General features: G+C 36.0%; 2 protein-coding genes across 2 annotated transcripts; both read right to left on the reverse strand.

The window, feature by feature from the left end:
- Positions 1-401: 401 nt before the first annotated feature.
- GAE6 (UDP-D-glucuronate 4-epimerase 6) lies at positions 402-2,483 on the reverse strand. The gene has a single exon (XM_068461463.2). It carries the CDS (start codon positions 2,176-2,178, stop codon positions 781-783), a length of 1,398 nt encoding a protein of 465 aa, XP_068317564.1. The 5' UTR covers positions 2,179-2,483; the 3' UTR covers positions 402-780.
- A 16,707-nt stretch (positions 2,484-19,190) lies between these two features.
- Positions 19,191-24,146, reverse strand: WRNEXO (Werner syndrome-like exonuclease). The gene is made up of 6 exons (XM_068462570.2): positions 23,755-24,146; positions 21,840-22,019; positions 20,395-20,525; positions 20,109-20,270; positions 19,716-19,826; positions 19,191-19,615 (listed from the first exon to the last, which is right to left on the reverse strand). Exons 1-6 carry the CDS (start codon positions 24,053-24,055, stop codon positions 19,538-19,540), a joined length of 963 nt encoding a protein of 320 aa, XP_068318671.2. The 5' UTR covers positions 24,056-24,146; the 3' UTR covers positions 19,191-19,537.
- Positions 24,147-24,915: the final 769 nt, after the last annotated feature.

Raw genomic sequence — 24,915 nt, forward strand, 5'->3', positions numbered from 1 at the left:
AATTAATCAACAGGTGCTGTAGAGAGACATCCCTACCCTCTTTCATTATTGATGATCGTCTCCAAAGCAAAACTAATGAAGACCTCCCCTCCACTTGCGACCCACAGAATTGAGAGATTTTCTATATGACTGAATCACGGGACGGTACGTTGTATGTTATTAAACAAGTAGAGTGATAAGTTTTTCTCCAAATATCCTTCAACTTGTATAATGACATATGATTATGTAGCCATGTTCTAGACACAATAAAAAATCTGGCCACGAAACCAAAGCCAAATTATACATGATGACCACCAAAGAAACAACAAAAGCAAGAGAATAGTTAAACAAGTTAATAATTGAATCAAATAAACAAATAAACAAATAAAATTAAGAAAAAAAGAAAAGAAAAGAAAAGAAGAAGCAAAGGCAAAGAAGATTCTTGATGTCATTGTTTCTTGTTACAATCACAAGTTTCTTTATACCAAATCCAATGGCTGAGATCTACAACCTTTCCAGTAGACCCCACCACACATTATTACAAACCTCCTCCCCCCATGTTTCCAGATCTACACCTTCCCCCATATTTTTCCTAAACATTTTTATCTTCTTCTTCTTCTTCTATATGAAATTATATATGATACATCAAGAACAGTTGCAACATTTTGGATCCAATTACATCCAGGAACACACACCCAAATTACTTTTAAAAAAAGTCCCAAAAAAAAAAGTAAAAACGGAATTTAATTCAACAAAAAATTTAGACAAAAGGCCATGTGATCAGTGACGAGGATGATTTAATCAACCGGATTCGTCGGTTTGCTGACTGCCCTTCTTACCGCTGTCCATTTCCTTTTTTACCCTCGACTCGATCCCGTAATAACTGACGTACCACTTGACGAACTTCCTCAGCCCGCTGGCCAAATCCGTGGTGGGTTTGTACCCAAAGTCCTTGTACGCCAGGGTCACATTGGCGTGCGTGTAGGGCACGTCCCCGTTTCTCGGCATCTTGATCACGTGCTTCTTCGCCTTCGTGCTTAGAAGCCCTTCCAGTATCGACACCAGTTTCCCCACCGGCACCGGCGACGTGTTGCCGAGGTTGTAAATTCGCAGCTGGGCGGGGCCTTTCTTTTTGCCCCCACTTCCCGTGCTTTTTTGGGCTGTGTCCAACGCTCCCAGGCACCCTTTTACGACGTCGTCAATGTACGTGAAGTCACGTGCTACTTCCTTGTCGTCCACTGTTTTGTAGACGTCGATCGGTTTACCCTGCAGTATGTCCTTGGTGAAAAAGAAATACGCCATGTCGGGTCTCCCCCACGGTCCGTACACGGTAAAAAATCTTAAGCCGGTGAGGGAAAGCCCGTAAATATGATTGTAAGTGTGGGCGATTTCCTCACCGGCTTTTTTTGTTGCCGCGTAGAGACTGGCCGGTTGGTCAGTCCTGTGTAGCTCGGAAAACGGGTTGTCAGTGTTGAGCCCGTAGACCGAGCTGGACGAGGCCCAGATAATGGAGGGCTGAGGATTTGCTCTTTTTGCCACTTCGAGGAGATTGACGAACCCGGCAATGTTGGAGCTCACGTACGACTGCGGGTTCTGCATAGCGTACCGGACGCCCGCTTGGGCCGCCAGGTGCAGGATGTGAGTGAACGGCACCACATCGAACAGCTTCGTCAGCAGTGGCTCGTCGTTCAAGTCCCCCTCCACGACGAAAACCTCATGCTTCTTCAGCAGGGCCTGCCTCGACCGCTTTAGCGAAGGGTCGTAGTAGGAGTTGAAGTTGTCGAGTCCCAGAACTCCATCGCCCCGCTTTTTTAAGGCAAGGGAGCAGTGAGACCCGACAAAGCCGGCCGCGCCGGTGACCAGCACCGACATGCCGTTGGGGCGTCTAGGAGTGGCAGACTTGCGGACCTGCTTTTCCCAAGCAGTCCCTCCCACTCCCCCACCGTAGAAAGCGGAGGAGAGAAAGTTGTGAGTGGTGTGGACGTGGTTGGCCCCACCGCCGACGTGATCGGAGAGCGGAGGGTAGTTGAGGGTGAAGAATAAGATGAGGACGAGGGCGACGAGGAGGGTGGCGCGGAAAAGGAGCTTGGAGGAGGCGTTGAGGAGCTTGGTGCTGTTGACCCTGCGGAGGTAGCTGTTGTAGCGCTCCAGCTTTATGGTCTTGCTTGTATCTGGAGGAGAAGCCATTGCCGAAAACATACACCAAAATATACAGAGAATCCAAAATCCAAAGTATATATGAATCAATATACGAAAATATATGTACCCACTACCCAAATTGTGTAAAAACAAAAGAAAGGGTTTTGTGTTTCGGGAGAGAAGAGACGGATCTAAAGACAAACGAAGGGACTCGGAGCTGAAATGTGAATGAGCCCTGAATTTGTGAGGAGTGCAGAGAGATTAATATAAAGATGATGAGAGAGAGAGAGAGAGAGAGAGAGAGGGAGGGAGGGGTTGGTGTTGGTTGGAGACCACTTTCTTTTTCATTCTTAATTACTCGCTTACAGATAGAAAGTGAGGGGGAGCTGGATAATTTGACAATGAGATGGGCCCTCGTTATTGTGATTATTACTAAAATGCCACTTGATTTGGAAATTTATTGAATTTGGAAATGCCAGCTATATTTGTCTGTACGAAAAAAAATACCCTCGAGACCATGTTGTCCACACACACGCATCCAGGTTTGAACACTCTGATTTGTCTTTGAACGTGATGAGATTGAGAAATTTGATTAGCATTATCCCAGTATTTAATTAAGTTTGAAGAAGGGAGAATAAGTTAAGGGTTTTTGGTTTTATATCATAATAATATTCTAATCGTATCACCTTGTCCATTGGTTTTTACTTTTCTCTTAAGATAAACAAACATATATCATTTATAAAATGAGCAAAATACTATTTCCATACAAAACGAAGGACATGACCCTAATAGGAGGTTACTTGCAAAACCATGATTTGAAATAAACCCAAATACAGCAAACAATCGAAAGAGACGTCGGAGGATTCATAATAGTCAATACATCTAGTGCTGACAATTGTGGTATAAGAAAACGCCATAATTATATAGAAAAACTAACGAAAAATCCTTAAAAATTTGAGTTTTTAATCAAAATGACAAACTAAAGGTGTAAGTGAATAGTACTAAGAATGACTTTTCAAGGTAAAAATGTTCTTAACGTTAAAAGTGAACAGTACTGGAAGTATTTCATTAAGATTCTCTTATTATATATAGACTCTGCGTCAAAAGATATCACAGCTTCAATTCATCTTATGATCCCAAAACACCATTGTATGTCCAACTACAAAACTTGCATATAGCATGGCTAACTTATTCGCCTAAATCGAGATTGCCAAATTCTCCTACGACGAGGCGAGACAACTCATGCTGAGTTTGTGGAATTATTACAAACACGAGGGTTGAATAAAACAACAAAACAAAAAAATCACACAGCTTTACTTAGCACGATTCTTCCTTTAATGGCTCGCGTTTGAACTCTCATCGAAGCAGACTGAATCATTGTGGTCGTCAGGATTAGAACCAAACTTGATTCCATAATGCTCGGGTCAAGTCCAATAGTCCAGCACATTATACGATTTAGATAGAAACTAGTCATAACTCTAGAGCCTCAAATGCTTGTAGGATCCGAAGTGGAGAAGTTGTTGATCCGTCTGAAAGACAAGAAACCCAGACAAACCAACACCAAGAAGATAAAGATCTCACCGAGACGAAAGAGATGGTGGGTGTTCAATCGTGAAAGGGCGTTGGACGTAAAAAAATCCGGTCCGAACCCCCCTCCCCATCGCGGCTAGGTTTTCTTCTCTCTCTGCAGCTAGGGTTTTTGGCTCTCTAGCTTTTCAATGCTTAGATTAACTCTGTATATTACATTATCGCAATTTTTCAACTCCGTCGATTGATTCATTAAGACTTGATGACGGTATGGTTGACATTCCGTCAATATATCATCCACAATATTGATATATATGTCCATGTTGTGGAGCAAAAGTACGAAGCTGACAAACGAAGATAACGTAAAATATGAAATGATTGTTCAAAGGTCAAAGTAATACAGTTACAAAAACAAGAGATAACGTGATATTTTTGTGATAATTCATATTACACTTTGATAATTCAGCCTAAACTAATTAAATTGGAAATTGTGGAACTACTAGAATCCCTCCTGCACCTCCTTACTCTTGTTAATCATTTAATTGATTAAATTTTCCACGACCAAGGATTACTAATTATGGAAGAATGTCACAAAATAATCACGTGAATGTGTTTCCATTATATAAATTATTGATTTGATTTGAGAAAAACAAATGAAAATTATTGATTTCTTTCTTAATTAAGGTCAATGGTTTCAAAGTAATCCTACAGTTTCCATGCAGTTTCCTCCCATGGATGTCTCAGCAAAAAAGAGAGAAATCAAAGAAGAAAAAAATTGACCGTTTGCTACCGACATAACATTTAGCTACGTATACCATGCAACTTTCATTCTTTCTGTACGTATACGCGTATAACATTATAACTTATACAATCTCATTTTCTAGATTTGTATACAATTTTTCTTTGGTTTTGATCGCTTATTCTTGAAAATCGTGTTAGTTTCGTTTTTGTGTCATGCTCGTTATCTTATCGGGTGATCCGATAACAACCAGACTCGTTAACAGGTTGACTCATAACCTCTTATTTTGATGTCGTTTTGTGTCAGGCTAATGGATCGTAGAAATTCCTAGACCTACGCATGGCGCTCGTTTATTTGTCTAGGATTGACTTGTCTTACACAACTCACTAGATTAAAAAAATAAGTAATAAGTCGTTCATGAATAGTACATACATACGATTTTACTTACTTAATCACAAGTTACAGTTAAACTAATTTGTTAACAATAAAACTATGCGCTTGGGGCTGTATTTATACTAGGAAACTTTAACGAAAAGCTCACAGTATACTGTTCATTTTAACGAAAAACCACATTTTTACACTAAAAAGTCAATTATGATACTATTCATTTTACCCTTTATTTTGTCCTTATTGTTAAAACTCAAAGTTTTCAAACCTTTTTCTTAAAACGGATCCTAGTCGGTGGCCTCATTTATCATGGCCTTTTTCTTGGTTAGCTGGATGTCTATTCCCATTTTTATACATTTTTCCCTTTTCCTAATTAATTGAAAGAAATAAATAAATTAATTACTTCATGATCATAGGATTGAGAGAAATTTTTCAATATGTCAAAAACACGTTTGATACACTAAATGTCATGATATAAGTGGTTAAAAATTTTCTCTTTCAAATATCCAACAACTTTTATTATAACACCTAGTAAATTAATAAGTTGTGTTCCTGACACACTGAAAAATCTCTCGATCATTTTCCGATTTTAAAACGATTAACTCCAATATTTATTACATATTGAAGGGGATGATATCAAATTTGTTTCGTTGTCAAAATTAATGTGGCTCAGCGTGATTATAATATGGAAAAATGAGTTTGTGAATTTCTTTTTCAGAAATTTAATGATCAAATTGACCCTTTTCTAAGGAAGGAATCTTATGTCTCACAATCAAATTGCAGGCCATTAATTATCATGTGATGACAAGATTAAGATGTCTCCAACCTTGGATTGAGGACTCTAATTTCACTAGTAATCTCTGATTTAACTTTAATTTTTCTAATTTGCTAATTGCTATCATGTCGGAATTAAAGTACTCTTCAAAGTTATAATTAAATTCTTGTCTAGGTCTTAATTAGTTTTTTGGCAATTAAAATTGTCTTAGTTTGCTAATCTATGTGTCATATTTAAATTGAAAAAGACAGATGTGCCCCTAATTAACCAATTAATCAAAAAGTGACAATGAGAAGCAAAGCAATTTAATGCTGAAAGAAAATCATAAAACATAATTAAGACTAATTCTCTAATAAATAAATAAACCTAATCTAAAAGATACATTCGATGAAAAACTGCAAAATCTATCACATCGACTACAATTTTGTCCTCACGATGGCTCCACCACTAGAAACTCATCTATTTAAGAACACTATAGCCTTTCATAATTTTCCACGTACGGAGAAATGGTGTTATCAACACTAAAAACCAAAACAAATTATGTACAAAGAGTAACGTATGTCAATTTTGCGAAGATGACGGGCTTGTTTGGATGTGTTTTTAAAATGTCTGTAAGCGTTTTTGGTTAAATTGATTTTGAGTTCCAAAAGAAATTTAAGTGTTTTTTGGAATAAGCACCATATATGTGCTTCTTGCAAAAAGTACTTAAAAGTGCTTTTTCATGATCCACTTAGATTTTTTCTAAGAATTGGTGTAAAAAACATTTTCACTAAAAGTGTTTTCAATTATTTTAAAAGTACATCCAAACGAACCCGACCTCTACTTTGAAAAAAAAAGACCTATAAGGTGGTACATTAGCACCAGCTGGCTGTGTTGAGTGTTGAACCTCAACCTACGATCTCTTCGCAATTAAAACATTTGTCTCTGAATAATTGACTCTCATGGAACTTTCCTCATCGCAAATGATGAAATTCAGGGCTAAATAAAATTCTTTGGTCCCTATGGTTTGAGCAAATTTTCACTTAGTTTCAATTTTGGCAAAATTTTTAATCATAAATCTGGTTTTGCTGATTTGATTCTTACAAACAGATGATTTTGCTTTGTTGCAAGTGATTTGTAGTTCAACTGGATAAGAACATTTATTGTTACAATACTCTTACATCAAAATCTTAGGTTCGGTTTTCTTGTCCCTTACTATCGTTTGTATAAAAATATGATTTTGCCTAGTCACTATGTGTTTTTAAATTAAAAAGGTATTTAACCCTTCAATTTCTTGACAACTTACTAGGTTTCTATTTTTGCGAATACTGTATCTTAACCGAATAAAATCAATGATCGAGCTATTCAATTTATTAATCTTCATTGGAAGATCACTCCTACAAAAATCATTCAAATGTGAGATGTTTAATTGTCCAAACACATCACATAAATGGATAGTTAATCATGAATATATTACTTAGTACCTACACCATCAATTTGTTCCATACATTTGAATGACTAAATGATCTCCGATGAAATGATTTTTTATAAGAATGGTCTTCAAATGAAGACTAAGAAAGTAAACAGTTCTGATTACAAAATTTATACAATCAAATACGTTATTTTCAAGAAGAGAATACAAGTACCATCCCATAAAAAAGATACCACATTGGTGTGTACCCATAACAAATAGTCTCTTTATTTGTTAATTTGCTATTGCTGGCTTACAACACTTTATGTACCATTCATGATTGTCATTCTACTTCAAAGCAAACACAACCTGTTCACAATTGACAAATCAAGTAATTTCAACGTAGTCAGTTAAAATCCAAATCGCATGTTGAATTTGTTCAACAAATCTAACACCCAAAATTCTGGAAGGAAAAGAAAATGGTGTGGTTAATTGTGTAAATAACCAAGACATTTAGGGCAAATTGTAGCGAATGCCATTGGAGACAAAACCAACCACTAAAACGCACAGTTTTTTCCCACTCAGCTCAAAAGATCCACCTCCTGCTCAATCGACCGGTGGAAACCAGAGATCTATCTTCATCCCAAAGTCAAAGTATATGTCGACGAAAAAGAATCTGAAAAAAAAATCAATGTGCTGGATAATATCACATTAATTATTCAAAAAATTACAAAGGCATGATGATGTTAGGTTCGTCCTAGGGACCTCATTGTGTCATTTTCTATTAAATAACACATGCCGGGAAGGATGATGGAAGGGAAGTTTCGTAGGGCACCTTGGAGGTTCTCTGGCCTTACGACTAGGGCAGAGGCAAAGAGTTCTAAACTTGATTGCCCCATAACAAAAATTAGGTAAATGAACGATGGACTTAACGGTCAAGAGTCCCATAGTTTAGAATTTAACGATCAAATGTCTTGATACACACATGCTTCAGTCTATTAAAACATACATTATCTAAAAAAGCAAGTTTTGGGATTTCTATTTCACTCTTTCTCCTAGAGTCTAATCTGCAAGCTAAGCGCTTCAATGTATTTCTTCCCAGAGGATTGACAGGGCAAACTGCTAACTATCGTATATGAGATATCCAATGTAGTCACTAAGTTACTCTAGGGATAACAGACTGATCTTCTTCAAGAGCTCACATCGACAGGAAGGTTTGGCACGTTGATGTTGGCTCTTCACCACATGGGCTTGTAGCATGTTCCAAGGATTGGGCTGTTCGCCTCTTAAAACGGTACGTGAGCAGGGTTTAGAACATCGTGAGACGAACGGACTAGGGAACAACTATCCAAACACCCTTTTAACAAATAAGCTACACACCTCGGGGTGAGGTGCGCTTTGCCCTAAGAATCTTAAGTTTGATCTTTCTCATGAAGGGATTCAGCAGCAAAGACCCATGCGATATCGTTCTGTATGAATTCCTAAAAACTCTAATAGAAGTCCGTCTCTTTGAAAGGTAGGTTTCGTAGGACAGCTTGGAGATTAGGAGAGTCTTTGGCCTTAATAATACGCAGAACCGAAAATTCTACATGGAACTAGCAAGAGAGACCAAATATTTCAGTGCATACTATACTCTAATGCATACTACAAAAAATCGAGCAGAAGAAGGTCTCTTTTTAACACATGGCTAACTAGACAGACTAATGCATATTTATTACACATTTAACTAATTGCGATGGAGATTTTGACATGGAATGATTATGGTATAATGGGAAACCAGAGACTTGAATTTATGGGATGGTACTTGGCAACCGATTTGGTAAATTCATTATTTGTAGGCTCCCCATGCCTGATGAGTGATGAGTTTCTTCATTTTTTAATTAGGTTTTCGGCAAATGTTGCACATGGATTTGAAACCATCTGACCCAACTGCGACCTTTTCCAGGAAGATGTTCAGAGTTATAGTTTTGCAAGTTTGAAAATGTTGCAGCAAAAGATGCTATCATGCCTTGCCTTGATCAATTAATAATTGAATGAATGGGGCTGGGAATGAGAAGGCATATACAAACAAGCTAGTCTTGCTTGTTTGATGGATTACGCGTTCTTAAGTTTATCTCGACATTGCTATGCATTTGTAAGTGACAGATTTTCAATTTAAATCTCATAAATGGTAAGTTTACATTCCAACCCTGTTATTGTATGCATATTGTTATACATATGCTCTCGTTTAGTGTTGAAAATTCTATATCATCAGCTTAACAAAACAATTTACAACTTATAATTACATGATTTTATTTCTTGAGAAAATTCTATATCATCAGCTTAACAAAACAATTTACAACTTATAATTACATGATTTTATTTCTTTTTTACACCGTGATCTTTTACGATAAAGCTTCTCACCTCTTGGACTACAAGCGGTTAACTTGAGAATACTAATATATTTAGCCCATCTCTCTGAAATTCAGTGTCCCTAATTGTTTTTTATTTTTTTATTTTTTCTTCCCTTCCAATAGAGGTGGACAAATACAAAATAATAAGCCACTAAAGGTCCTCGGACTTCTAGGAGGTTTTTTTTTTCTTTTGGGCGGCTGTTGACCGTTGCCAGATCGAACCCATGATACAATCGTCCTGTCTGTTGATTTAGCAAGAATTGGCCGAACTTCGCGGCTCCGCCTCCAAGAGATCGACCTAATAGGTAAGGTAAAACTTCTACATGAGGCTTCTCAATTGATTTATGACGCAGGCTCAATCCTATATATAAATATAATTTATACTCTTTTTTTATTTATGACTATCAAATAAAAATAATAATATATATACATATATACATATACACACACACACACACACACATATATATATATATATATATATATATATATATATATATCACTTATACTCTTTTTTTTATTTGTGACTATCAAATAAAAATAAAGGTTTTTATCACAAATAATTCTTGAAATTAAGATGGTTCATGAAATTGAAAATTAATCAATGTAGTCCCTGAAAATAGATGACACAAATCAATGTGGTCATTCCGTCACAATTTTGTTAAAAATTTTGTTAAGTGCTGATGTGACACATAAATCGGCCCCATAAGTCATTTTTTCATATAAATGGTCATTGAAATTGACCTGCGACATCAAAATGATCCTTGAAATTGAAAATTGATCAATGTAGTCCTGCAAGTAAGTGTCTCAAATCAATGTAGTCATTCCGTCACAATTCTATCAAAAATTATGTTATGTGATAATCAGACACATAAATGGGTCACACAAGTCTAATTAAATTAAAAAAAAATTACAAATAGGCTTAATAATTTAATAGTTAATAAATTATTGTCCACCCAAAAACCCAATCTTGCAATCACCTCTGATCCCAGTCCATATTTCTCTACCTCATTCGCTCTCTATTCTCTTAAAAAAATCGCAATACACCCATCTTTACACATTGACATCCTTCACCGAATTGAACCTGGATTGATATCACCTTTGATGATGGTTTGGCCCATTGGCAACGACTTCTGAGACATCACCGTTAGCATTTAGGCGATCAACATCTTCACAATCTTAATCTTGGAGAGCTTGTTCAACGCTTCCCTTGTGGTCTGGTGACGCAAAGAACGGCAAGGTCTACCTTGAGATAATGAGGTTATAACCGAGGGGCATCTAATGTTGGTTGAAAACTATTTTCACACCCCCTCTTAGGCCTTGGTTAAGCCTTGTGCCTTTGAGAATTTATGGAAGGGATCTCTCTTTAGAGTAGGTCCTACTATAAGAAAAAAAAATGTGCAAAAAGGTATTTAGACAATTTTTTTAATTAATTATTAAACCCACATCAGTACATAACAATTTGTTTTTTATATAGATTTATGGTGGAAGGATCATATTGATTTGCAACGCCTATTTTCAATGACTACATTGATTTATTTTCAATTTCAGAAACCATATTGATGGTGTGGGTTAATTACAGGGACCATTTGTGATAAAAACCCGTAAATCTTGTGGGGCCAATTTATGTGCCGCATCAGCACTTAGTGGAATTTTTAACAGAATTGTAACTGAAAGATCACATTGATTTGCGACACCTATTTGAGTATTTTCAGGGACTACATTGATTGATTTTTAATTTCAGGGACCATCTTGATGGTAAGGGTCAATTTCAAGGACCATTTGTAATAAAAACCTAAAAATAATTAAATAGAAACAACCGATAATAATTAATACTAAACAAAGTGTGTATTAAATGAAAATGTGTATGCTTATCATTTTAGAGAACTCACTATTGATGCTTTTTACTCTCGGGCAAGGGTGGTTGCCTTCTCTAAAGCTCCTCCTCAAGTCTAGGGAAAGGAACCTTCGACCAAAGGCTCTAGGTGCCATCCAATTCTTGTTCGTATAGTCTCATAGTCTGCTTATAGAAAACAAAAACCCTTCACGTATGAAATTTCTTATAGATTATTCAAATATTGTGCATATAATGAATCAGGCCCTCTATGGTAGGGATGGAAACTATTCGACTCAGGACGAACGTGCTATATCTATCCATATCTATCCATATAACTTGTAACAACAGATTAATCGTCGAGTATTCTCCATAACCACACATGTCGGGTAACGAATTCCTATTTAAATAGCTTTTCTCCTTTCCTCCTGGTCGATGTGGGATAGATGTTTCCAATAGCTATATTTTTTATTTTTTTGTTTAGGTCGAAAATATGCTACATATTTGAGTGAAAACTACCGATGATTAAATTGATGATATATATATGTCCGTAATTACCATGCTAAGTATCATATAAAGGAATTGTATAAAAAAAAGTCTCATATAAAAGAAAGACTCGTTTGGAATTGTTTCTAAAATTGCTGAAAACGTTTTTCTTGTAAAAATACTTTTAAAGTCAAATTTTAATAAAAATGTAAATGAATATTAAAAAAAACACTTGAAATGCTTTGTACAAGAAACACTTTAAGTATTTTTGAAACTTATAAACATTTTTTCTAAAAACGTTTTTAAAAATATTTCCAAACGAGACCGAACCCTATAGTAGCTAGTGGAGTATTTTAAGCACGGAAGCTTCTCACTTATGATTGAAAGCATCAGTCTGCCGACAGTTCATGGAAAACAACCCGTCTCCACAATGTTCAGTCCCTTTCCTCTTCTTTCACCGCTTTCAATTGACTGATTGAAAAAACGACTTTTGTCACCCCTTCAACATGCTCCCAGTATTTTGAATACACATTTATCTTTTAAAGTCTAATTTAGGCATCGGAGCATCCAAGAATAATATTTTAACTTTCATGACAAGATAAAATATGTTTATAGGCGGTGAATTATATTAGTGCTTTCGGGCCGATTGAGAAATCATCAGAGGATGCATGGTGCGTTCTTTTTTTGCGGTGTCTTTTACGATAGCTCTACAATATGCAAGGTTTAGTTGTATTCTCATTCATGTTGGTTGAATATGAATCCTTTGTGGTTAAAGAATTGTATCGTTAAATCATGATAAGTTTGTGTAGTTATAAAGTGAGGGTGTTTTTTTTTTTTTTTCTTTCCTTTCTTTTTTTCGTGTGGCCTCTTAGTTACGTTTAATTTAATATGTATGCACTATATACATTCTTAATAAACTTTCATTTGATCCAAAAGATGTAGAATGAAGTGCATCACTATTTTCTAGTGTCTACAAAATGAATAGCAGGAAGGATGCATATGTTGATAGATTAATAAGAGCATTATTGTTAAGCATTCTAAAATAATTATCATGCATTCTTTTTCTATTATCATCTGTTATTTATGTTAATTATATTATATCATCTGTTATTTATGTTAATTATATTATACTTGATGCGGACCCGTGGTACCACTTCTTTTACACAAATTTTGATACATGTTTTTGCAGAGTTCACTTTGTAATGTATTTTGCTGATCCGAACAGTCTATCTTTCTAAACGTCATTTATAGATCATTCTTGCAAAAAATTAGATAAATCCAAAACTATTAAGATATTCATTTGTAAGAAAAAAATGGACGAATACAATTCTACAAAGAAACCCTAAACTCCTAATCCAACTATTATATGGTTTCAGATTTGAGTGATTTTTGGTAGGCATGATTTTTTACGGAAGACCTAAAACATAAACGGTTCAGATCTTTGAAATACATTACAAAGTGTGCTCTACAAAAGTGTGTATAAGAAATGGTACCACAGATCCGTCCCTTATTATATTTATATTTCTTAATGAAACTATTTTTTTTTTTTAAAGATAGAAGCGACAGTGTGTTTCATTAATAAGAACAACCAAATACAGGTGCCAGATGAGTACAATTTCTCCAGTGATCAATTTCTTGATTTGGAGATGCACAAGATACAAATAATTTTAAACCCCTATACGGCTACCACAATAAACCACCACAAACAAAAGTTCCGAATAGGACTGTCACAAAGATGGCAGATGAGATAGTCCAAACACCGGTACCCTGATATAAAGCCATCAACGACGAGACTACATAAATTGCATAAGTGATACAAATAGATCACCGAAACAACACAAAATTACAAACCTAACCCTCTCAAGACGCTACAAACAAAACTTAAAACTAAGGGTAAATTACACTTTCATACCTCAGGTTTGGGGTCTATTTCAATTCCTTACAACATCTTCGAAACATTTCACTTTCATACCTTAAGTACTATTTTATTTCAAAATAATACCTCTGCTACATTTTCCATCTATTAATCCGTTAAATGCTGATGTGACTGCCACATATATGCCACGTGGCAAATTTTTTTTTTTTTAATTTTTAAAACCTAAATCTTCTAAATATAAATAATAATTAAAAAAAAGCTGAAATAAACACTCCCGTCAACCCCCCAAACCAAAACCTAGAAACCCAATAACACCCCCCCCCGCCCCCAAAACCAGAAACCCAGAAAAAATAACACCCGCCCCCCTGTGACCCTCCCTGCGCACCCGCCTAACCCGCGACCTTCCCTTCCTCCACACCCACCCAACCCGCAACCTTCCCTCCCTTCGCACCAACCCTCTTCCCTTCTCTGCACAACCCCCACTCCTTAAAGCCACACCCATTCCACGAACCCGGCAATGGCAAGACGGCATATGGGTAGAAGAGAGGAGGATGAGGAGGATAAGGTTTCAGTTGTTTTTTTTTTTTTTTTTTTTAATTTTAATTTTAATATTTAGAAGATTTAGGTTTATTAAAAAAAATTAAAAAATTATTTTTTTTGCCACATGGTAGACATTTGGCAGCCACATCAGCATTTAACGGATCAATGGATGCAAAATGTAACGGATGTATTATTTTGAAATAAAATAGCACTTAAGGTATGAAAGTGAAATGTTTTGAAGATGTTATAAGGAATTGAAATAGATCTCAAATCTAAGGTATGAAAGTGTAATTTACCCTAAAACTAAGCACAGGAAAACACGAGTACGGTCGTGGGAGGAGATGTGGGCTGCAGCCTTGCAGGACGATCATTTCGACCAAAAGAATTAAGAAACCCATGAGACAGAAACTTTCTCTATTCCTCCACTACCATTACTAACCTTGGTCTCCTAGACCTCCAATCTTCATCCATTGGGCAGTTGATCAAGATTTGACATCCTACTGTTGACGTACAAAGAGAGATACTCTCATGCAATCATAAAGCGACATGACAAACATTTATTTGGATAGTTTCAAATAATATTTTAATACGTGTGAAGTATTTAATGAATTGGTGATGTTACTAAAACTATATGCATTGGTTTTAAGAGAAAATCTTTCGCATAAGAGATTATCTTATAAAGCTTTAAGTTGTATCTCGGATTTGTACGTACGGCACATTTTGCGGAGGTGTCTACACTACCGTTCTAACCTTGTAATAATTTGTTTTATCACTTACAGTTCTTGGATTCTCTATGGGGGCAAACAGTAAAACTAGCATTGCCAAGGTCCTACATTTCTTTGTTGTTATTCATTATTTGCCGTTAACGTTGAAGATATAGTGCTGACATCGGTACCTATGCTGCCTGCCGACAACTTCTTTCCCCATTCTGTCTGCGACAAGTGAATTATTTTGTCCAGAGTACAACTTGCAGGACATTGTTTTTTTTTCAAATTTTGGAAAAATTAAATAAAAATGGTGATCTTTTGGAACATGGAAAACATTTCATAAACAAATGATATACAGTAAGATGATATTATTCCCCTGAATATCTCCTCGCTTTAATTATTATGTCTTCAGTTTATTCTAAGATATGAACTGTTCAATTTTAGGTTCTCAGTAATATTATCCATGAAAAGATTCAACGGACTCGATAATTGTTTTGCCATTTAATTATGATCGTAAATATTTTCATGATTTGTTGAAAATCATGTGTTAGGTGATCTGTTTTATTCGATTGAAGTTAGATAAGTACACAATTTTTGCATTTGCACGAATTTTAGTAGGCGTTGACAAAGAAGAACAAGAAGTCGAAGGGGTTTCATAGGAGTGCAAACTTCTGGTATATTAGTGGCTTGGAAGTCTCATCGGTGTCAGGTCAACAGTTCAATCCTTATCTGGTGTGGGTGTTAGAGCATTGCAAGGATCTAGTGGTATTTTTATGAGGAATCTATCCATGCCTTAGGGTTCCTATGCAAGATCACTTGATCAGACTTCTCTTTTTGTGAGAACCTAACAATAAACAACACAAATCATGAGATGCCTTGAATAATATTGACTTGCTAAATGATTTCTGATTAAACTAATTTACCCCACACACACACAAAACTAGGAAGTTCATTGAGGGTTTATTTAAATTTTTTTGTGGCTAACAAAACAGAACAAGCGAAACTTGCAATCAAAGAAAACTCTTAAAAAATGAGATACTCCAACCAGAAGAGAAGATATACTAAATTTACTATACAAAATAATTCATGCTCAATCATCTTGTTATGACACGAATCAATTCACAATGCAAGCAACGTTCAAACTTACAACGCCTTGTAAGCTTTATATATGTGTGTGTGTGTGTGTGTATGCAACGGATCCCCTTATTTGAAAAAAAATGGGATTAAGTGTGGGGTCCACTCCACATCGAATTTTAAAGATCTGAACAGTCTATTTTGTAAGTCTCGATTCATAAATCATCATTGTAAAAATTCAATTCAATCCGAACTCTTTTGCCTATTAATTATCAAGATAAAATTTCATTGTTTCTTATATAACAAAGTATTCATTAATTTCTTTGAACCTAATTAGATGTCTTAAACATTTCTGATTTAGCTAGTATTCGTTCAATCCTTATCCGATGTGGGCGTTAGAGCATTGCAAGGACCTAGTGGTATTTTTATGAGGATTTTATCCATGCCTTAGGGTTCCTATGCAAGATCACTTGATCAGACTTCTCTTTTTGTGAGAACCTAACAATAAACGACACAAATCATGAGATGCCTTGAATAATATTGACTTAAAATTTCATTGTTTCTTATATAACAAAGTATTTGTTAATTTCTTTGAACCTAATTAGATGTCTTAAACATTTCCGATTTAGCTAATATTTTGCAAGGATGATCTATGAGATGCAACTTGAAAAATAGACGGTTTGGATCGTTAAAGTTTGATTAGTGTGAACCCCACAAGTAATCCCCATTTGTATATAAAAAAAAAATAGAGATCCTTTCCCCTAAAGATTTCCTATATATATACACTACTTTTTTCTACATAAAACCCTAGAAAAAGAGTTGTCATTTTTTCTTTAATACAAGCGATATTCTACACTAATTACTCTAATAGAAATGAAGGTTTAAACTCAGAGCACGAGGATTTAAACTCAAAGCGCAATAAATTTTGAGAATAAGACCTTAATCACCAGTCGTCATCCCTTATGGGTTCGCAACAAGAAAAACGAAAAGCTTCCTTTGAGGAAACCTCAGAACTATTGTAGTACCATGTTTATATAGATCAAAGGATTGATCGATTGATTAACCAACATGATTTCTTACACGATCCTTTAACCTGATACGAATTTATATAAAATTAACAGGTTTCGGGTCAATCTGTTAACGAGTCAAATTGTTATCAGGTCATCTGTTACGAGTTGGGTCGTTCTCGAGTCATGCGTTAAGAATCCAATAAGATATCATTTGTTAGATCTAAACATTAGACATGTCAGCATAACTTGTTAACTCGACACAAAACGGCACGACCCATTAACGAATTATGTCGTTATCGGATCACTTGTTAAGAATTCGTTATACAAATTTGACGTGACATGATCCTTTAAGATAATAGATATGATACGAAAACAACAAACACGACTTGTTTTATCGGTATGAATAACACGCAGAAATTTTGTCTGATATTTCCCTCCCCCTTTTGGGGCTTTCTTCATGTCATTGTGCATTGCATTTTACGACTCAGTACATGTTACTGTTGGTAGCACATGGCATGCATGCATGGCCATTATTTGTTCAGCGCGAGAGGCCCTACGCACATGCAGTCATTGCGGTGGACTTGTCACTTGCATCTTTCTGTCCCTTTCAAATGGGAAAGTGGTCTTCACACGGTAAAGTCTCGGGCCACCAGACCCACATAACATGCAAAATAATTCATCTACTATACATGTTTCAGTGCATGTCATGCATTGTATGATCGAAAAATTAAATGTTTGATGAAGGGGATTAGGACTAAGTATGTAAAATCTCTAATTTTTTGGTGTGACTCTAAATTAATTTTAGTATTTTAAACATTTCAAACAAGTATCAAATTTATTGAAAATGTCACATTTGTCAAGTCTAATTAATTTTTATGTTAAATGTACCTGTGGCAACAATGAATCCAACTTTTTAGCTTATAGGACGGTACTAATAAAAATAAGTTTAAAACAGACATGAAGAAAAATGAAGATCGGAAAATATCAAAGACCCTGCCACCTCCAAGCTCAACCTACGACCACCAAAAGCCCATCCCAACCTCTATAATCAAAACCCACTAACTGAGTATATCATAGTCAACGTTAATATTAGTTGCCTCAAAATCTAAATCTCACACATAAATTATATAATATGGAACTCAAAGATCAACGAGAATTGAATTGAATAAAAAAATATCCCAAAATTGAAATTACAGCAGGAGGGCAATCTTCTAATAAAGAAAAGGGTTATGAATTCAGATAGGGTTTCGAAGAGCTTGTTTCTGCTCATGTGATGTCCTCATTCCTCAATTCTTGACTCGTAAAGTTTCTAGTTCTTCTTTGTGGACTGTGAAGACAGTGGTGACCGCATTAGGAAATCTATACCATTTCAGTAACCTCCATAACCTTCTTTTCAATGTTGGCGGCTTGAGTTGTTGGGTTATGTTGGTGGTTGTGCAATGGGTTTGGAGGTAATGGCCTGATGGAGGTGGTGGTGACCGTTAGTTGGTCAAGGCTATGCTTCCATGATTTTCTATTGATTTTGGAAACAAAGTAAACCCTAGTTAATTTAATAGAAAATTTAACTAGGGCGTAATGAATGCGATACTTCAATAGATTTGGCACTTATTTGGAATGTTTAAAATGGATGAGACCAATTTGGAATGACACTAAAAAGTATGGAGGTTTTAGGCACTTGATCCAAGATATTAACAGTCAAGAGTTTAACAAAACTTACATTGGTGCATACTAAGAAAATCTCATCAAACGTATGTACCAACATGATACGCGTCTTGAAAAAGAAAGACATATATGGCAATGCTATATGTTTTTGTTTTATCGGCGTGAAATGTCATGATGGCAGTATACCTGTGTTATATAAGTTCTCGTTTGAAGAGGGCAAATCTAACCAAACTCCAAAGTTTACTATCATTGGGACGAAATATCATTGTGACAAGGTATCTATGTCATATAAATTGTTCTCATTTGAAAGGAGACAAATCAATCTAAGCGCCAAAAGTTCACTATTTGGAGCATACCATACCTTTTGATGTGGAATTGTCTTGTATATGATCGTAAGGGGTAAGTAATGATCAGTATCGTACACGCCTTGGTTATCAAGTAAACTAAGAATGAGGTACATGTTTCCCCGTAGGTGCCGTATTATTATTGTGGTTACGGTTTTTACTTCAATCCACTGTGTTTCGAATACAGTTAGATTATAACACGATTACGTAGTCACTAATACACTTATGTAATAGAATATGTTTAATTTATTGATTTGATGTCTTCAAATATAAGATTTACACGAATTCACTTATATTATGATATGTAAAAAAATACAACACAACGGCATGGGTAGTCAAACAAAATTCTTTAAGGGAATGTTCGGTTGAGAAACTTTCATATTCCAAGGGATTTAGGAATAATGATGAAGAAATGGATCACAAAAAGTTTGATAAAAAGGCATTTAGGCATAATCAGGATACCATATGATCATGCATATCTTTTATAACTTAACTCTGATGTTACCAGACAACGATACAGCCTGTAGGTGCCCGTGTTCCAGGCATACTAAAAAATCTCTCCTCCCGCTTAACATCATTACCGTTGCGAAATTAATCCCACGTCATGGCAAACCAACGGCATGAATCAAAGTCTTGGAAGTCCAAAGACCTGCACTAAGAAGGGACTCCCAACATTCACAATGACACAGCTCGCAGTTCCTCACTCTGGTTGTGGGCTGTATCTTTTTCGGCATCAGGGAGGCTCAGTAGCACCTAACAGTGAGACAGCTTAGTAGTCACCCGTGTTTCGAGTCCTCGACAGCCTCTACTTTGATCACAGATTATGAGAATTTAAGTTTGATGATCAACTAACCTCGTAAAGGTACCATGATGCGAAAGCATCAGTTGCGGCATACTGTAACTGATCCTTTGATAAAAACTTGGCCTCCCAGTTTCCCAATCTAATTTTGTTGGGCTTCAAAAGCTGCAACGTTTTGAAAACATTAACAGCGATTCCTACATGAATTTATCACTGTATTCTACAAAGAGCCTAAGGAGAATTTTAGAAAGATACAGGTCAAATGCAAGTGAAATAATGAAGGAAAAAATTATGTTACAATCCGGCACAATTCAAGCAAAAAGATCCAGTAAGGGAGAATCGTTTAGGAGTATGCATCGGGGATTCCTTACGCTCAGTAGTTTTGCTGAGAATAGTGAATCAAAGCGACAAAATAATATTTGATGGCAGAGAAAAAACAATGATTACCTCTTTGCAAATGAGCTTCTCAGTTAGAGATGCAAGACCCCAGTTCTGCAGACCTTCAACGACCTTCCGCTTAGCTAGATATGAAAGATCTTCTACGGCTTTAGTAGATACATTATAATCTTTGAAAACCTTAAGACAATCATTGGCAATGCCAACTCCAACCTGTGTCAGGTATTATATAAGAATAGTGTGACATAATATAAGTTCCAGAATAAGAAAACGAAAAGAAAGACATCTCATATATCTGGGCAAGATGCAACAAGTCTGTACAATACATGTTACACACCTTCAAAATTGAAGAATCTTCGAGAAGTAACTGCAGACTTCGAGGAATTCCAGAATGTACAATGTGCATTACATAACAACATCTTGTGCCTCCACATATCTGCATAACTGCAGCCTTCCCAGGTGGAACACCTGCAGTTTTTTCCCAATTAAGCAATCCACAAAGTATAAGTTACATTTTTTCACAAAACTAAACCAAACCCCTCTCCAAGAATCAGACGAAAAAAAAGCTCACATTTTACTGGATAAATCCAACATAGAAATGGTTTGGAAGACATAAATTTATCAGAAACATGTCGAAAAGCAGATCGGAAAGGAAGTGCAACTTCCGATGATTTCTTCAGCCTGTAACGCCCACAGTCCCTGCTCAAGCTCAAGACCTTCCCAACCCAACACCAACCCCAACCCCAACCCCAAGGTAGCTCACTTTCTCTTTCTTCTTCTTACATTTCCGTTCATAATTTCGTTAGATAATGTGACTTGCACCATCCAATGTTTTCAGGTCTTTTTTATAACTTTAATATAGAATGAAAGTGAAACAAGTATAACAATTTTTCTATTATCACCTCATTTAAATCATATATGAAATGAGGTTGGACAATCATCATCAATCTTGAATACAACTACGATATATAGGGTGAGTTATGATCAAAACAAGAAATGAGGCGATTATTAAAAGAAATAACGGAAAAATCCTACGGAGTACATAACAAGAATGAATCATCAACAGCCGAAACACTAAACATTCTTAGTATTCGCTGAAAAATCCATCATTTTTCAAATGCATAAAATATAGCAAGGGTTCAAGAAACCCCTCTGCCTTCCAGAGGAATTATCGTCATGATTCATCAAATAAAGAAGGTATAACACAAAAGAAACCCTCCTTCCCCTTCCATTTAACAGACACAATAAATCAAAGGTACCGGAACCCCCCGTTGCTTTTACAGTCATTAAAATATCCATTATGTCACTGTTTCAAGGCCCGGGGGAGGGGAGTTGCGATCAAGGCCAAACCGATAAAAACTTTGCTTCAGCATTTGCACTGGTTCTAACTAAATGAAACTGGAGGTTCTCTTCTTTGTGGGATTATTTTCCCTTGTGACCATTCTCTTACTCCTTGGCCTATGGCTGTAGAATTCTTAACAATATGAAAAGTAGGATAGGGAAGCTGAAGAAGACACAGACTAGGTTTTTGAAAATAAACATCTTGAATAAGAAAGAGGAGGAAATATGGTAGAGAGACAGAACTTGGATCTTCAACAACACCATCCGTACCTTGTGAAACAGGTTGCCACATTCAGGTTTATCAATTTATATCTTCAAGCCAATGTGATTTATGAGTCAATTCTATTTTCATGATGGAACTAAAGAAAGAATAGACAAATCTATCAAGAAACCAAAAAAAATCATAATAAAATACATATGATGCCTAAGAGAACTACGAACCTCTTTTAAATGTGGGCTTCCACTCGATGTCAAATCCAATTGCATTTTGACGCACTGCTTTTTTCTTTGCTTGAAAATTCTTTAAAATCTCCAGGGCAGCTTTCTCTACTTCAACTGCAGTTCTGCTATATTTAATCTCACCTCCAAACATCATCACGGGATATTTCATCCTTGCATTGGCTGCTTTAGGAAATAGATATTGCAATGAAAAACTAACTAATTTAAATATAAAAAGGATGCTCGGAAATGATAATCAAATGTTTATGCACAGTACAACATTTGCCAGCAAACAAAACACACTAAAAGTGGGCAAAACCTTTGATGGTCACTATAATTCCACATAACTACATTTGAAAAAATAAGGATCATGCCAAATCCTAAAACTAACTGCACTGAAACAGTGTCAACTTGTTAAAAACCCTTGCTCAAGTATCAAGGTAATATTGTTTTGTTACATAATTGGTTTGATGGTCCGATTTATCCCTTTTGAGGTGGAATTTTTCCTAGTGAGAACCTTCAAACCCAATCAGGGGATTCTTAAACAACCTTAAAATATAGTTCATCCTATCAAAAGCGTCATAACTCTCACAGGAAAGGATTTCTGCACAAATTCTGTGACTGTTATCATAGATCATGTTACGACTTGCAACTATAGCAAGAGAAAATTAACAGCCAAGTTTCAGTTGTCCTATCAGACTGGCTAGTAAAGTCATCCATGCAAATTCATGCAGTTTCGCAATTGGTAGGAGGGCGTCTCTTAGCAATGATTTGGACACTTCAGAATCTTTCTGAGCGATACTTTAAATGCGTTCTCAATATTTGAGTATCTAGTTGTATGAGAAAAAGTGTTAGACAAATAGAATAACTACAAAACAATCTAACAAAAGTCAAGACCTAAATATAATTTGACATAATAAGATATGGCATATAATAAAAATTATGATGGAAGATGATAAATCCATATGGCCAAGCTCATATAATTGATAAGATAAATAATTAGCAAGTAGTATGATGAGCATTAGCTACCAAAACCACCAAGGAAACAATCATTCACCATGCAAGACCTGATGCATGCATGGTTCTTGCAATAAGGTTGCTTTTTTTTTCCCTGCCTGCACTCTAGGCAAAATAAAATAAATTCTAGGTGGTCATCTAGCACCAATCTCTCTTCCTCTTAACCTTTTAAGTTCTTAGTTGTCTTCTTCTCACTTGGAAGTCGGAATCTAATAATGCTGTTTAGGATTTTCTGCTTGCAGATCCTATGACTGTCCCCACCCCCACAATACATTTCTACTACCTGTGCTACGTCCACAAACTCAAACTACAAAGTCATCTTCAGATTTGACATTTTTATATTATGATGCTTCATCGTGGACAGGTCAAATTTCATAGAAATCTAACAGGGCCCAAGTGAGGAGCAAATTGCGCTAACACTTCAAGAATAGATTCGTACTAATCCGCTGTATAGCTCCTCTGTACGAACTGTACTAGTACTACCAACTTCATGAACTCCAATTTCTTTCGGTACCACATACCGGCATTTCAATCATCTTGAACAGCTTAGTAATGCAGCCTACCCTGCTTCACAAGACTAGCTAGACTCTGTCACACAGACTTCAGTTGCTAAGCTGTAACACAAAATATCGAAACTAAAGCCACTATGCTACTTTCCTACTTATCTGCAATCCCAAAACCCAACACTCAGGGTGATTACATAGTAATCATAACCTCATATTTTCTACTGATTTCTGACAATTGACAGGTGCCTTCCTACTCCACAAATTTAATTTGTAAATTTGGTACATTTCCTACGCCATGTTTAAACAGATTAAACCCTCTACACTAATTTAGGGTTTCAATAAAAAGAAACACTGAAATATCAAGATTTACAGACAATGGAAGTGAGGCGACGGACCTTGACGGCAAGGAGAGAGAGGGAATGCGTTTGGATGCTGGAGAGCGAGAACTGAATTGGGCAGTCGGCGTCGGGCACTCTCGGACTGGCGGCGTTGCAGGGTTTTGTGGTCGGCCCCGTCGTCTTCTGGACTGGAGCTTCGCTTTTTGGGGAGAGAGGAAGTCGCAGCTTCGAATGCGGCTTCAATGGCTTGGAGGTCTTCTTCCGTGAAGGGATCGTCGTCCAACTCTGGGATTTCCATAAAGTGGTGGTCTTGCTTTTGCTTTTGGTGGCCATCTTGTTCGGATTGGGAGTGATCCATTTACTCCATTACCACCATTCCCCGCATTTTCTGTCACTTTGTATTAAAAGAGATTTTGAACAATGGTTTTGAAATAGTTGAGAGCGGATTACGTGAAATTCTTTTCGGGTTTTAAAAGCACTTTTGCAAAGAAGCAAACAACAGTTATGCACCAAATAAGACAAAAATCGAATTTAAAATTTTAGCATGAGCTAGTAATAATATGTTTTAAATTTACTTTTTGATGAGAATCAAACCTAAAAAGTCATTTACAAGTGAAGAAGAATTTCACTAAACCCTAATAGTTAATTGCACTCAAACACTCATCTTAAATTATTTTTTTTCAATTTATCAATCTGAGAGTTGAAAATTAAAAAAATGTGTGAAACGTAAAAATGACTCATTCTTTTTTATGAAATGTGGGCTCTATAGAGTTTAACAGCAACTCCACCCCTAAAAATGAGATGGTCCAAAGTCTATTTAATCCATCCAAATGAATAGTAATTGACTGCAATAAATAATAATTGGCTAAATACATCTCCACCTCTAAAATTAAATATCCTAGTATATTTGATTTTTAATTTCTAACATTTTTTTATTTATAAAAAATATTATTAATTTATGACATTTTATTTATTTATTTATTTTTGTTAAGTTTTTCTGTCGAAAAATATGGACTGTTGATCTGAAAATCGAAAGGTCCAGATTATACCATGTCACTAGCCGTTGGGTTTGAATATCAAATTTTTTTTACGGTTGGAAATCCAACAGCCCAGAATACTAGTCGTTGGAAATCCAACGATCAAGGCTTAGCCACGTGGCCCATGTTCTACACCCCTTTAGTGCTCTTGCAGCGCAAGCCCGGCACCTGTCGCCTTGTC

The sequence above is a fragment of the Pyrus communis genome, chromosome 4 (assembly GCF_041283825.1).
Source record: "Pyrus communis isolate YQ-2024b chromosome 4, ASM4128382v1, whole genome shotgun sequence".
Classification (NCBI taxonomy): Eukaryota; Viridiplantae; Streptophyta; class Magnoliopsida; order Rosales; family Rosaceae; genus Pyrus; species Pyrus communis.